This window comes from Capra hircus, chromosome 20, assembly GCF_001704415.2.
Source record: "Capra hircus breed San Clemente chromosome 20, ASM170441v1, whole genome shotgun sequence".
Lineage (NCBI taxonomy): Eukaryota > Metazoa > Chordata > Mammalia > Artiodactyla > Bovidae > Capra > Capra hircus.
This window is the reverse complement of record NC_030827.1, coordinates 23288545-23302794: the sequence shown is the minus strand read 5'-3', so window position 1 is coordinate 23302794 and position 14250 is coordinate 23288545. Positions and strand designations below refer to the sequence as shown.

Sequence of the window (14250 nt, the reverse complement as noted above, 5' to 3'; positions counted from 1 at the left end):
CACGTGCAATGCAAATATGTATATAAGAGCACAGCTGTACTATTTCTGTTTATATTCTGAGAGCGTTGAAGGAAGGTTGTATATTAAGAACAAAATTTAAACCGGAAGTTAAAATTGTTTGTCTCTGGGCCAGGAAAACGGAATGCCTTTTTGGCAGCAGGATGGACTGACCCATAATATAAATTAGGATAAGACAAAAAGTATCACAAAGAAGTCATGCTGTAAGAGCCTGTAAGAGACCTAACCAAAGATTTACACAAACACAAAGCCCAAGGCTGAGATGCCATTTCTGCAGCCTTTAGTATATGTGTGAAAGGATGAAGTTAAGTGAATTTTTCACTCCCTGCATATTTAGATAAAATCACAATGTGAAGTTACACAAATCTAGTAGTTCAGATTTCCTTCCAGGTGGAAGTAGTACTTTTATACACTATACTCAGCAAGCTCAGGGGAGTGGTGGTGGAGCTGGATCGATCGGCTTCACGCCTCACTGTGACAAGACTCCAGGAGGGTGTGGGTACAGACAGGCCACAAGCTGGCACAGCACCTCTGTACTTTTCACGGGCAACCCGTTGAAAAATATCCAATGGGAGGTGAGATGCTGGGATTCTAGAAATCATCTTGTAAGTCCAGAAAACTCATAAATGAATTTGCCATCTCCAAGTCTATTCTATATTAAGGCTGAGGTAGGGTATTGATTTTCTTCTAAATCCTGATCCATCATGTTAAATGAGGAATTCAGAAACCACAGAACCCTCCAAAAGCACCAAGCTTACACAAAGCCTCAACACCAACAATGATAAAGTTACCTTAAATATTATGTGTAATGACACCAAATGGTAGTGACCACACCCAGAAAAAATTTGAGTAAGAATTTATTACATTTACTTAAAGGATTAGAGCTGATATATAAGAGAACATTTAGTTATGTCAACATAAAAACAATAGCTGTAGTTACGATATGCACATGCAATTCATTCTGCAAAAGTAAAAATACACACTACTCTTTCTAGACAAGCCTTCTATATGAAGTAAGAGTAGGTCAAAGTCAAAGGGCAAGTGAACTTGAAAGGATTGCACTTATAATTAAATGGGACACAGCCAGGGTATAAAGAGGAGACATACCTAATGCTAACCACTGTATTGCAGAACTAGCAAATTGCACACTTATTTTTAGAGTATACTATTCAACATACATATATACTAAGACTAAAGAAATTTCAAATATCCACCTTTAAATTATCCCTTTATTTCTGACATATCACATTTTGATATTCATGTAATAGCATTTGAAATATGTAGTTATCATTGTCAAAGCTTATGTTTAAGGGATAAAAGGTCTGTAAGATCTACCGCCATTGGCCTCAAATGCACTTTCATCATGATCTATCAAGTGTAAAAAAGAACTGGGTAATTAAGTTAAACTAACCTGCTTTAACTACAAAAAGCCTTTAAAAATTTAGGAACAAATATGTAACAAAAGAGCTCATCCAGAGCCACCTTTTCATTTTTAATGCAATGTATATTAGAATATCATGTGAATACATGTACAAGTAGACTATACAATGAAAAAAGAATAGACTGACTCCAAAGATCAGTATTTGGATTTGGAAAGTTTTGACTTGCATCTAAATTCTGCTTATAAATAGCCTGAAAGGAACTGCTATCAAGGACCAGTCTAAAGAACTAGGCTGTTAAGTTTGCTGGTTTAAAATTTCTTAAACCTAAATATCTTGCCATTGTATGGCTTCATATTCTTTTAGTTTACAAAAAAAGTGCAAAAAAAATTTAAAAGTAATCTTAGAGGGCAACAGAATTGAATATAGCCTACAACAAAGTTATCCCAGTATTTTTAAACAATTGAACTTTTAAGTTTTATGTAGCTTATTATGTTGACATTTTACCCATTTCAACAAACAGAAGTATAAGGTATATAATTTGTTCTTGACACCAGAGGAAGAGATTGGTGTGGAATATAATGGAATAGAGGAAGAGCTTTCCTACTTGATGTATAGTCAATACATGCCAGTTAACAGAAATATTTTAGGGAATGATACTATATAATTATCTACTTCTAAATTTATGTCATGATTATTTAACTACTTATGTGAGCAGAAAAAAGACATCTTTTTAAAACTTGATATTTATAGAGCGATTTTAGATGTTCCACTTTAAATGTGAATTTTCATAGATAAATGTTTTCACAATAAACTAGGGTCACTGGATGACTTCATATGTTAAAAAAAAATCTCTCATCAAAGAAAAAGGCTGAAGTTAAACAACTAGGTGAAGAACACATGAACACAACACACGTGAATGACTCTGCCTTCTCCCTTGTTTCCACTCATGTGTTGGGTATATTCCCCAGCGATGAATGATCCATGTTAAAAAAAGGATTAAACTGTAAGGTTTTAGTAGGTTTGAAGTCTGATAGTTTTTCATGAGTTATTTAGCATCGTGCTTTTATGAAGGATGAGGGTAAGGTATCAAAGACACCAGTAATGAATAATCAAATTACAGTAACAACAAATGTAACATATGCTTGATTATTATTTTCAATCTTACAAGAGGGTAACTGCATCAAATTTTTGGATACTAGATATTTAACGAGTAATAAACCCACTATCTTAAACATAGTCTAATTTTCACATAAATGAGCCTAATTTCTCTGCCGACCTAAAGTATAATTCACATGTATCAAAACAGATTATTCTACGACATGCCTTATGAAAGTAATTTTCATAAGTTTCGTGACTGCTTTTCTCTTTTGGGGCAAAGATGTATATAAATATTTCCTGATTGAATTTTTGCACAGTATCCAAACATCCACTTAATATGCCTAAAGTGCTTTGGTGGTTAGAGGGCATTCACTCACTGCACCATGTTGTATGTTAAGTTTCAACATACAAATCTACTTATAATGATGTCCTTTCTTAAATAACTGTTTGTTCTCATTCCTTCAGATCGTGAGTTCACATTTTATAATTTCCCTCCCCCCATGTATGATCATTACACTAAAATGTTCTTCACGACACTGCTATTTGTTAGGAGGAAGGTCAGAGCTAAACATGGTTATAACAACACGACCACTTATTTTGAGAAATGAAAAAAATGTAGTAGATATAAATTTGCTGACATTTAGCAAGACCAATCCTTTCCTGATATGGACCAGCCTTTGATGGCCAGTTTAAATGGTGGTGGTGCTAACTTTGTAGAGTGTGAGTCTGGGGTCTGTCCCTACTTTTCCTCATGATTCTGCCAGTCTGCCAGTCTCACGCTGGTTTTGCGTAAAGAACTGGACATATCAGAACACAGCATCTGCTCTGTCTCACAAAGCCCACACATGTGAAAGAACTCCGACTTGTTAGGCAAGAATACAAAGGAGAAAGCGCAACAGGAAATCTACTGTGAACAGTACTGATGAGAGAGCAGTGAGCAGACTTACATCTCAACTGTAAATGTGCACTAAATTTTCTCAACCTTTTATTCTTCAATAACCTCTGCAAATATTTTAAGTTGCCCTGGCTTTTGTATCTTAAATATGGCAGAGAGACAAACTTACTTGATAGCAGTAGTCAATACATGATCGATTTCTTCTTACTCAGCCCCTGGCTTTAGCCCTGCCTCCTTGTCAAGGTGGTGGGTAGAGGATAACGTGAATGTGAAAGTGAGTTTAGCACTAAACTCTGGAGGCTCAACTCACTTTCCCCCTGAAGAAGAGAACATGTGGGAAGAGGTTTAAAATATTCCTAATTATCATGTAGAACTAAGTTCCACCTACCTCAGGACTGGCAGACATTCTCTTCATTAAGTGCCTCTACAATAAGGATATTTGCTAACTGTGATACTTATTAAGACCAATATGTACATTTTGGGGGTGGTGTTTTGTTTTGGTGAGTATCGCCCAAGTCCTATAACTTACTAGTCTGCTTCAGATACCTACTAGGAAAAAAAAAAAACCAAACTCTATCTTGGCCTACTGAAAAACAGAGTATTAAGTCAAAACACATTTTAAGGTGAAGATATATTGTATAAAGTGCTTAATCAACCAAATTCTCTGATGTCTTAAAAAGAAAGGTCAATAAAGTTTATATATAGGTATAGAATGTTTGAGATAGTTTGTCATATTCATTCCTAGCTCTTATCCGGACACTCTGCTGAGTTTGTGAACTGTATCTTCAAAGGCTGTCAATAACAATAGAAAGCAAACGTTTGAAAATTTACTTAATTATTGATTGTCTAATATTAAAAATTAATATTTTTATTTTGCTGTGTTAAAACAGAATTCCTTTTCTCCAGCAACTGGCAGAGTCACTACCAATGGAAAAGGATTAATATCTTACATGTTGGTATGATTATAAATGACCCAAATTTTTTCTGGCAGACAACAAAAGCTGGGCTCATATTAGTTGTATCATCTGGATTCTTTTTAAATTATGTTGTCAGCTAAAGTAGAGGGTCTAAGACCTTGCTCCTCTAATTTTTGTTAATTCTCTCCCTAAGATTTGATATTCAATGACTATTCTCATTAAAATCAGTATAGCTGTTTATGACTAGCTTTAACTTAAATACCCTCTGTTTTCTAGATAGCAAAACAAAAAGTTTCACTTTATAAATTTTAGATAAGCTTTGTTTTTCTTCAGTGCAAACATCCTGAAACAGCACAAAGTCATTCAGCTATTCAGAGGATGAAGTCAGTTTATGTAGTGCTTAAAGTTGAATCCCAGATATACTGGGATGGAAAAAGCCCAAGTGGCAGGACAGTACATTCTTGTCCTTAAGGGCAAATGATCATCTTCAGCGAGTGAAGATCTGAAATCACAGATAAAGTATTTTTAGCTTTACTTTACAGGTATTTCCGAAGATGTAACAGGAGCTGGTCTTTCACTGAGGCATGTAGCCACCTCGTCTCACAGTCTGTGGTAAGTAACTTTTAGGCATTCCTTCATCAACTGCAGCCTCCATCCCAACTGTTTCAAATCTCTCTACTTGTCCCTCAATGCCTGGACCAAAAGCATCCACTGCAGGAACTTCCTGAAACATTTTCATTTTCCCAGATCCATAGGGCTGTGAAATATGATCTGAAATCTGCTGCTGTTTAAGTCTAACAAAATCTTCTTCATTGACTGAGGAAACTTGCTGTGACCTTTCAAAATGCGAAATATCTGGACTGGTTTCATGTTGACTGCAGTTTTGTTTGAAATACCGCTGCCTGGGCAGAATGCCATCACTGCCATCTACATTATCTACCAGCTGTAAATCTTCTGGCCGTTCTTCGGAATCCAACAAGGGCTGGGTGGACTCAGATCTTGAGAAGACTTGGACTGATGGTACCTGGTGTCTATAGCCACTGTGTACCACTGTGGAATACTGGACAGTGCTTGAAGTGTTCTGTGCAGATTCATTTTCATCACTGCTAGAAATGCTTGGCCTAGAAGATGACATGCACGAAGACCCTCCAATACCACTACTGTGTCCTTCAGTATTAACTTTTTCTTTCTTGAATAGGTCCAAAGATTTTAGATCATCTGGGAAAGGCTTTTTGTCATTTGCTTCTATTTCCACAACACTTACATCAGTGAAATTGCCATCTGGATACATTTGATCTTTTGAATTAAAATGCTAAGGAAGACAGAAAATTGATTATTACCTATGATACACATTCATTTAGAAAATCTGAAATAATTATATATAACATATTAGTTAAAAGTCACAAAATGCATCTCTGAAACTCCTCAGTAACTTAATAGTGCAAAGATAATCTATATCACTAAGTCACTGCTAACTACTTTAATCATGGATTTTGTGAAATTTGTCTAAAAGGTAAGAATTAGACTGCATTTCCTCAGAATTCCAAATCAATATTGTCGGGGTGTTACATTTTTATAAACTAACCAACTCAATAAATTTGAGCAAACTCCAGAAGATAGTGAAGGACAGGAAAGCCTGGTGTGCTGCAGTCCATGGGGTTGCAAAGAGTCGGATACGACTTAGGGACTGAACAACAGTAACAAAAGTCTAGAAGTAAAATTTCATACTTCATGCCTAGTCTAGGCAGCCTAGGATTAACTGGATAGAAAAATGAAGAAAACATTAAGAAAAATCAAACTCAGGTTTCATAGGTTATGAAGGACTGTCAGAAGTAAAAAATACAAATAATCTTTCCTTTAAGGAAATCTAAGAAATTTATTATAGGCTTCCAGAACTCATTTAATCATATTAAAATCATAGACCGTAAATTTGATTTTAATATACAATCTAAAATGCTTATCTTACAACAGAATTATCACATAGCTGTATTAAAACACTAGGCTTTCAACTTACAAGTTCAGTCAAATATTTTTAATGTATACTAAACAGAATTAGGAATATAAAGACAAATATGCTATGGTGATAATAAACTCCTAGAATATGCAAGCGCTATTTTTAATTTTGACTAAAATTCTAATTTATGTACTATTTTATTTTCATTTACTTTTCAATTCAGCCCGATTGTTTTTTGCTGAAACTCTACAAATATATCGTAATACACTCGTGTATTCTAAGTAGTCAGAAACATTTTTTCTTACCCTTGGAGGTGTGTGAGGTGACCACTGGGCAATATGACTCTTTGAAGGATCTGGAACATTAGGCCAGATGTGTTTTTTAATTCTGGAGAGGAAAGAAATACTGCTTATGGAGAACTGCTTGTAATACACGTGATCATTTAAATCTTAAGAATAAAACCAACTAAACAAAAAATACCTACTGTACTCCAAAGCTAACAAAAACATCATTTTTCTTGTAACCAACAGAATAAAATACTATTTAAAAATGCATAACGATCTGAATCTTTATCCTTAAAGAAAAACTGATTATAAGACTAAAGCTGGTAATCAGTATTCAATTTTTTAAAATCTCTGAAATCAAATTCTGCAATAAAAACCACTTAAAAACTTTAGCCAGGGGTACAAAACATTGTGGCACACCTTCTCTGCAAAACAAAAACCCCAAAATGTTCAATTTCCAACTAAAATAATTCAGACAATGATAAATTATCACACTGGTACAAGATAAAATATGATTTTTCACAAGGAAGAAAAGGCCAACATAAAAATAATTAATTCAAGATATCCTTCATCAAAAACCTATTTAAATATGTTTAATATAGTACCTACCACAACATTAGACATTCACAAGTGTATGTAAGTACACAGGAAATGAGTCACCTTGAGAATAAGTTCAAATAAAAAATAAAAATGGGTAGTAAGATCCTAACAGATTGTCCGGCGGGAACAACTATGAAGTCTGGACATAACAGAAAAAGCAATAGAGTTAACAACCTAAATAAATTGACCAACCAAAAAAAAAGGAATTCCTTGAAAGACACCAATTACTGAAACAGACTGGAAAAGAAAACTTTAATAGCCCTATACTTATAAAAAATTCAATTTATAATAAAAAATCTCCCTACAAAGAAAAGAGAAGCCCCAGACAGCTTCACTTGTGAATTCCATTAGACATTTAAAGAGGAAATAATACAAACCCTATACAAACACTCCCAGAAAATTGAAGTAATATGTACTGATTAACTTTAAGAGGGCATTCATTTGATGAGATAATCAGTATTACCCTGAATCCAAAATTAAACAATGATACCACAAAAAAAGGACAAATCAATACCACTTCTTAACATAAAAATACGAAAACTGTTAGCACACCGAATCCAGCAAATTCCAAGTAATGCAAGATATAACATATGACAATCAATGATAAAATTCACCATATTTATGAAAGGAAAAAAAAATCATAAGCTCATCTCAACAGATGCAGAAAAAGCATCAGACAGAATTAAATACCCATTCATGACAAAAACTCTTAGCAAAACAGAAATACAAGAACCTCCTCAACTCACAGCTAATATAACATGCAATAGTGTTAAGAGTGAATGCTCTAAAAAAAAAAAGAGTGAATGCTCTCTCCCCTAAGATTGGGAAGAATGGAAAGATGCTGGCTCTTAACACTTCTATTCAACATTGTACTTACTGAAGGTCTGAGCCAGTAGAATAAGAAAAATAACTAAAAGTATAAAGACTGGAATAACCATCTTTACTTGCAGGCAGCATGACTGTATATGCAGAAAGTCCTATGGAATCTAAAAAGTGACTACAATAAATTAATTTATCAAGATCTCAGTATATAAGATCAATATGCTTAAAAGGATCAATTTTCAATATATCAGCAATGAACAACTAGAAAATAAAAACATGTAAATTCCATTTATAACAGCATAAAAAAATATTTAGGAAGGAATAAATTTAACATAGCCTGAAGACTACGAAACAGTGCAAAAGGAAACAAGAAATGTACCATGTTCATGTACTGAAAGATGTATGTGACTCATGAACATGTGAACTCATGTTTACACTGCATTTTCCCCTAAACTGATGTATAGATTCAATAAAATTCCACTAAAAATTCTAACAGATTTTTAAGGGAAATTTATAAGCTGATAATTTTATATGAAAAGGCAAAGAACCTAGAAAAAATAATTTTGAAAAAAAAAAAAAAAAAAGAATACTGGAGGAATTCTGCCACCCGGTCTTATTGAAAGAGAAGTCGCTTAGTTGTGTCTGACTCTTTGCAGCCCCGTGGACTGTAGCCCACCAGGCTCCTCTATCCATGGATTTCTCCAGGCCAAGAATACTGGAGTGGGTTGCCATTTCCTTCTCCAGGGGATCTTCCCGACCCAGGGATCGAACCCAGGTCTCCCGCATTGTAGACAGACACTTTACTGTCTGAGCCACCAGGGAAGTCCCCAGTCTTATTGTAGAGCTATAATAAATCAAGACCATGTGGTATCAGCACCAACAGACATATATAACAAAGGAACAGGATTAAGAGTCCACAAATAGATCTAGACTTATACGATTAATTGATTTTGGTACAGGTTGAAGGCAATTCAACAGGAAAAGACAGTCTTTTTAATAAATAATGCTGGAATGACTAGGTATCTATGGAAAAAATTCTTTAACCTGACTTCACACCATGCACAGAAATTTATTCTAAACAGATCACAGCACAGGGTTAAAATCATTAAATTTCTAGAGGAAAATATACGAGAACATATTTGCGACACTTGGTTAAGCAAAGACTTCATAAAAAGGACATAAAATCAACAACCATTAAAAAATAAAAACCCTAACAAAATGGACTTGATCAAAATTAAACACTTTTGCTTTTCTGAAATCACAGTTAAGAAACCAAAAAGGCAAGCCACAGTCTAGAATTTGCAAAACATATGTGACAAAAAATTTGTAACAAGATATATAAAGAACTCTTAAAGCACAATATTAACAAATCACCCAATTTAAAAATGGGCGGAAGATTTCAAGACATATCACAAAAGAAGATGTAAGGCAGCACATGAAAATATCTATTACTAGTCCTCAGGGAAACAGAAGTTACAATCACACTGAGATAGCACTATAAACCCCTGAGAAAGAACAGTTAAAATTAAAAACCTTGACAGTACAAAGAACTGGGGATGATATCGAGCAAATGGAACTTTTCACATTGCTGGTGGGAATACAAGATGATATGGCCACTTTGAAAAACAGTTTGACAGTTTCTTATAAAGTTAAATATGCATCCATTAATGCTGGATTATATGATCCAGCAATCCCACTGCTAAATACTGACTCAAGATAAATGATAATCTATGCCTACACAAAGACATGTATGTGAATGCTCATAACAGCCAAAATTCAAGAAAAACAACTTAAATTTTCATAACAGATGTATGGGTCAACAAATTTTGATCTTTCTATACTATAGAATACTATTCAGGAATAAAAAGGAGAAAAATATTAGTATATGCAACAATATGATGAATCTCAAAAAAGTCAAGTGAAAGACATCATACACAAAAAATTACACGCTACTTGATTCCTATACATGTGAAGTCCTAGAAAAGGCAAAAATACGACCACAGATCACTGACTGCTGGGGCCAGGGGCTGAGGGAGAGGACAGACTACACAACAGAACGAGGAAACTTCCAGGGTGATGGAGATGTTCTCCATCCTAAGTGTGGTGGTTAAACATCTACACACAGCTACAAAAATTCATCATCAAACTGTTCACTTCAAATGGATGAATCTCACTTAATGTAAATTATAGGTCCAATAGAAGTGGAGGGAAATGCAAAAATATGAACAAGGGTACTCACAGGTCTCGCTTATTAAAGCAGAATAAAACTCCCAAAAGGGTTGTCAATAGGAAGGCTAAGCAAACAGGTACAACAATAGCTTCAATTTCTCCTTGAGCTAAAAAACAAAAAGGGCAAAGAAGGAAAATAATTGTTGACACACATGCTACAGACAAATAATGCAACTTTCCAACCAGGTTACTGTTGAAAAGATGAAATATCATCCTAACTTTTTTTTTCACAACCGTTTCAAACTTAAAGGTATTTCTCTCTCCCCCTCCTCCCCCTTGGTAAATCATATCCTAGTTGCTTATACCTTAGGTCATGGTAACCTGACCACAAAGTATACATAAAATAGAAGTTGATTGGGGGAATAAACTGATTAGTTCAGTTTATTGGATAGATAATATACCTGGTAAGAGCTTTCAAACCTAACTATTACATTTATCATCTCCACTCAGCAGAATCTTAGCAAAACTTACTTTTGAGTTCTAGGAGTGGAATTGGAAAAGCTCTAAATGATTTCAATAACTGAACTACAAAAAACTACAAAACTTTCTATAAGGAATAAAAATGTAAACTTCAGGTAAAATTTTTAATTGTTATTTACTGATACAGGGCTAAGAATTTTAGGAGAACCTTAACAGGCACAAGGAGTGGCAGAAGTAGGAATATCATCATCTAAAAAGCAGCAAGCCTCAGATTCCTAAATACCACATGAATCCCTCTCTGAATTTGAAAGAGAGCTTAGTAATCAAATGAATCGCTAATCGGGATAATTTATATTAGAGATTTTTTAATGATTTGGTTGTTTCTGGTAAACTCCTCCAACCCTCCTTCAATTAGGTCTTTTACAGGAGAATTGTATGGAAGTAGTACAACAGCTACACATTACTCAGTCTTACCTTCCCACCACACATATCCCTTTGTAAGTAACTTTACATCCTGTGAAGCATAACAGGAACTAAACAGTCAGAGGAATAAACTATAGGTTGGAGAATATTAATTCCTGAATGCTAAGATTCTCATACACATGACACATCAAATTCAGGCAGAACCTGTCCTTTGCTGGTGCTGAACTTCTTCCTCAGCTTCCACGCCTTGGGCCTTTCGCTCATGCTGCTCCAGGATGCTTTCTTCTTCCTATCTGTCCACATCTTAACTTCAAAGCTCAAGTACTGTCTTCTCCACAAAAATCTCTGAAGGTGAAACTTCCCACTACCAGTAACGTTAAATGCTTGCTCTATTTACTAGTAGCATGGCTCAAATGGCTCTCTGTATTGTTTACTTATACTTTATTTCTTCAACTAAGCTATATGGTCCTTGAGGGCAAAGTCAAAGCCATGTGGAGTAGGTATAATGGATCCATAAACCAATTGGTCAGAGGGAAAAGTGGATGAAGCAATATTAAGTATGATCTCAGTTTTGGGAAAAAAATGTATGCATAGAAAAGACTAGGAGGATATATAAATACACTAAAAGATTATTTTGGATGAGGGAATAGGAGTGATTTTTCTTCATCTTGGTATTTTACTGAATCGTCTATATTCCTTATAATGAACACTACTTTTGTTAACAGCATAAATTTTTAAATTACTTTTATTTTTCTAAAGATCATGGCACAAAGTTTTATTTCAAATATTACAGGTGTGCCCCCACTTTCAGAAAGTTCCCATTTTACCATCTCACTTTCACAAAAGACTTACACTAATATACTAAAAAGCTTTTTTCATAAATTACATTGTCTGTTTTTGCTAACAAAAATAAATTTATAAAAAAAGCTTGTTACTGTATTTAACGTAGGTCTTTCATGACAATGAAGCAGTATAATGCAAACTTGCCAAAGGTGGGGGATACTCTGCTCTAAACCATTTTGGCTTATGAAAGGTTTCAGAGGAATGCTCAACTTTTGGTTAGAGGTGGAAACCTATATTTGTTACATATATATTCTAGAAACATGTCACCACAAATCTTATCCCACAGACTGTATTCATTATTGGCCATCACAGAAAAGCTCAGGATCTTTGAATATCTATCTTATGTAGTAGTCACTTATCCACTTATTTGCTCATGCAGCAAACATTCAAGCAACAAGGAATATGGAGCTTACTATTTATCACTCACTGTGTTGGTGCTTGGATATGACAAAAACAATTACAATAAAATAAGGTAATTTAATAATGATTCAAAATGTAGTAGTTACAGGAAAGAATGCATTCTAAGTCTGCTGTAGGGAGGCCATAGGAATAGCCAGAACAACAAAAGGTATAGGAGAATGTACTGGGAAAAGACATAAAGGCGGGGAAAATGAAAAGAAGTTTAGGGTCAAAGAAAGAGATTATGAAAGGGCATGCACAAGCAGCAATTAGAAAGCATGAGCAACTGAACTTTAGTTTATTTAAGTGAAAAAGAGATGAAGAAATTTACTACAACTACCCCTAAATTTCTGGGTTTGACAAAGAGCTGTGACATGGACAAAGAAAGAGAAATCTGTTTGGGAAGAGCAGAGAGGGTGGCTGAAGTCTTAGACAGGGACTCTGAAATGGAAGATAAGAAAACAGTGCCAGGAACAGAGCTCTGGAGAATACAGAACATTTAGAAGAGCAGAAAAGGAGACCAAGAAAAAAGTACCACACAAGGAGGAGACTCAGGAGGGTGCTACTAGAAAAATACACCAAGGGAAGAGACTGTTTCAAGGATGAACAGGCCAATAGGAAGGATCAAATGTTGGCAAGTGTAGGGAAAAAAGATGACTAAAAAACATGCACTGGACAGGACCACTAAGAGGTCTTCCATGTGTGACAGCAGAGAGGCTTCAGTGGAGTTGTGGGTGCGTGGAAATCTGGTTTCAGCAGGTTAAAAACTGAGCTGGAGGTACGGAAATGAGACTGCAAGCGTGGATTAGTCTTTACAGCTTGTGTGTGTTAGTTGCTCAGTCGTGTCCAACTCTTTGCCACCCCATGGACTATAGCCCGCCAGGCTCCTCTGTCCATGGAATTCTCCAGGCAACGTGCCCATTAAAGGAAGAACAAGAGAAGAGACTATACCCAAGTTTTTTAAGATAGTTAAAATACAACTTTATCCTGATTCTAAATGAAAAGGAGTGGGAATGACAGTTCTCCTTCAGCATCCAAAGATTAGGCACATGTTCTGCTTAGCTATGTAATAATGTGGCAAATACGCTGCACCAGTGACATTACAGGACAGTCGCCTATATAACTAGACTTCCGACACTGGGCCCCAGCTTCACTTTCTCACAGGTCATCATTTTCATCTGGGAGAGCAGTTGTGTGAGCAACCTCTAAATCGTGCTTGTACTGTGCTGCCAAGTCTATGTCCATGACCACCTCTGGCGGGGCAAGAGCAGGCATGGCAACCAACTCCAAGTTAGGGTCTCCGATCAATTTTCTAGCAAGCCAGAGGAAGGGCTTTTCAGAGATGTAGTTACTTTTGGCAGAAATGTGACAGTACTGAAGATTCTTCTTTTGGTGGAAGACAACTGACTCTGCCTTAACCTTCTGTCCATAATATCCAGTTTGTTGCCACACAACACAATTGGGATGTTCTCACACACACATACCAGATCTCTATGCCAGCTAGGCACATTCTTGTAAGTAACTCTCAGTGTTACATCAAACACTACAATGGCACACTGACCTTGTATATAATAGCCATCTCTCAGTCCACCAAATTTCTCCTGACCAGCTATATCCCCTACATTGAACTTAATCGGTTCTCTGTTGGTATGGAACACAAGAGGATGGACCTCAACACCCAAGGTAGCTATATATGTCTCAAATTCACCAGTAAGACGACATTTCACGAATGTAGTTTTTCCAGCACCACCATCACCAACCAATACAAGATTGAACTTGGGGTTCTCCTTGGGCAGCCAATGCGATGTTACTTCCCAAAGCATCTCCATGCCCGTCTGACTAAGCGAGACCATACCCAAGTTTTGCCAGTGAAAAAAATGAACCCGTTTAGAAAGATAAACAAATTATTTTGGGATTTATAGAGTACAGGTGAAATTAGAAGCAGCTGAAGAAACAACAGCAAAGT

At 35.6% G+C, this 14250-nt stretch overlaps 1 protein-coding gene and 1 pseudogene across 1 annotated transcript in view; both read right to left on the bottom strand.

The window, feature by feature from the left end:
• The window catches only part of IL6ST (interleukin 6 signal transducer), a 68851-nt gene continuing 55458 nt past the window's right edge, over positions 858 to 14250 (bottom strand). Inside the window, exons 14-16 of the mRNA XM_005694692.3 lie at positions 10210 to 10306; positions 6570 to 6651; positions 858 to 5622 (exon numbers count right to left, since the gene is read on the bottom strand). Of these exons, the coding sequence (XP_005694749.2) occupies positions 4885 to 5622; positions 6570 to 6651; positions 10210 to 10306 (917 nt within the window). The 3' untranslated portion in view covers positions 858 to 4884. The remainder of the gene's footprint in view (positions 5623 to 6569; positions 6652 to 10209; positions 10307 to 14250) is intronic.
• Positions 10317 to 14242, bottom strand: LOC106503315 (annotated as a pseudogene).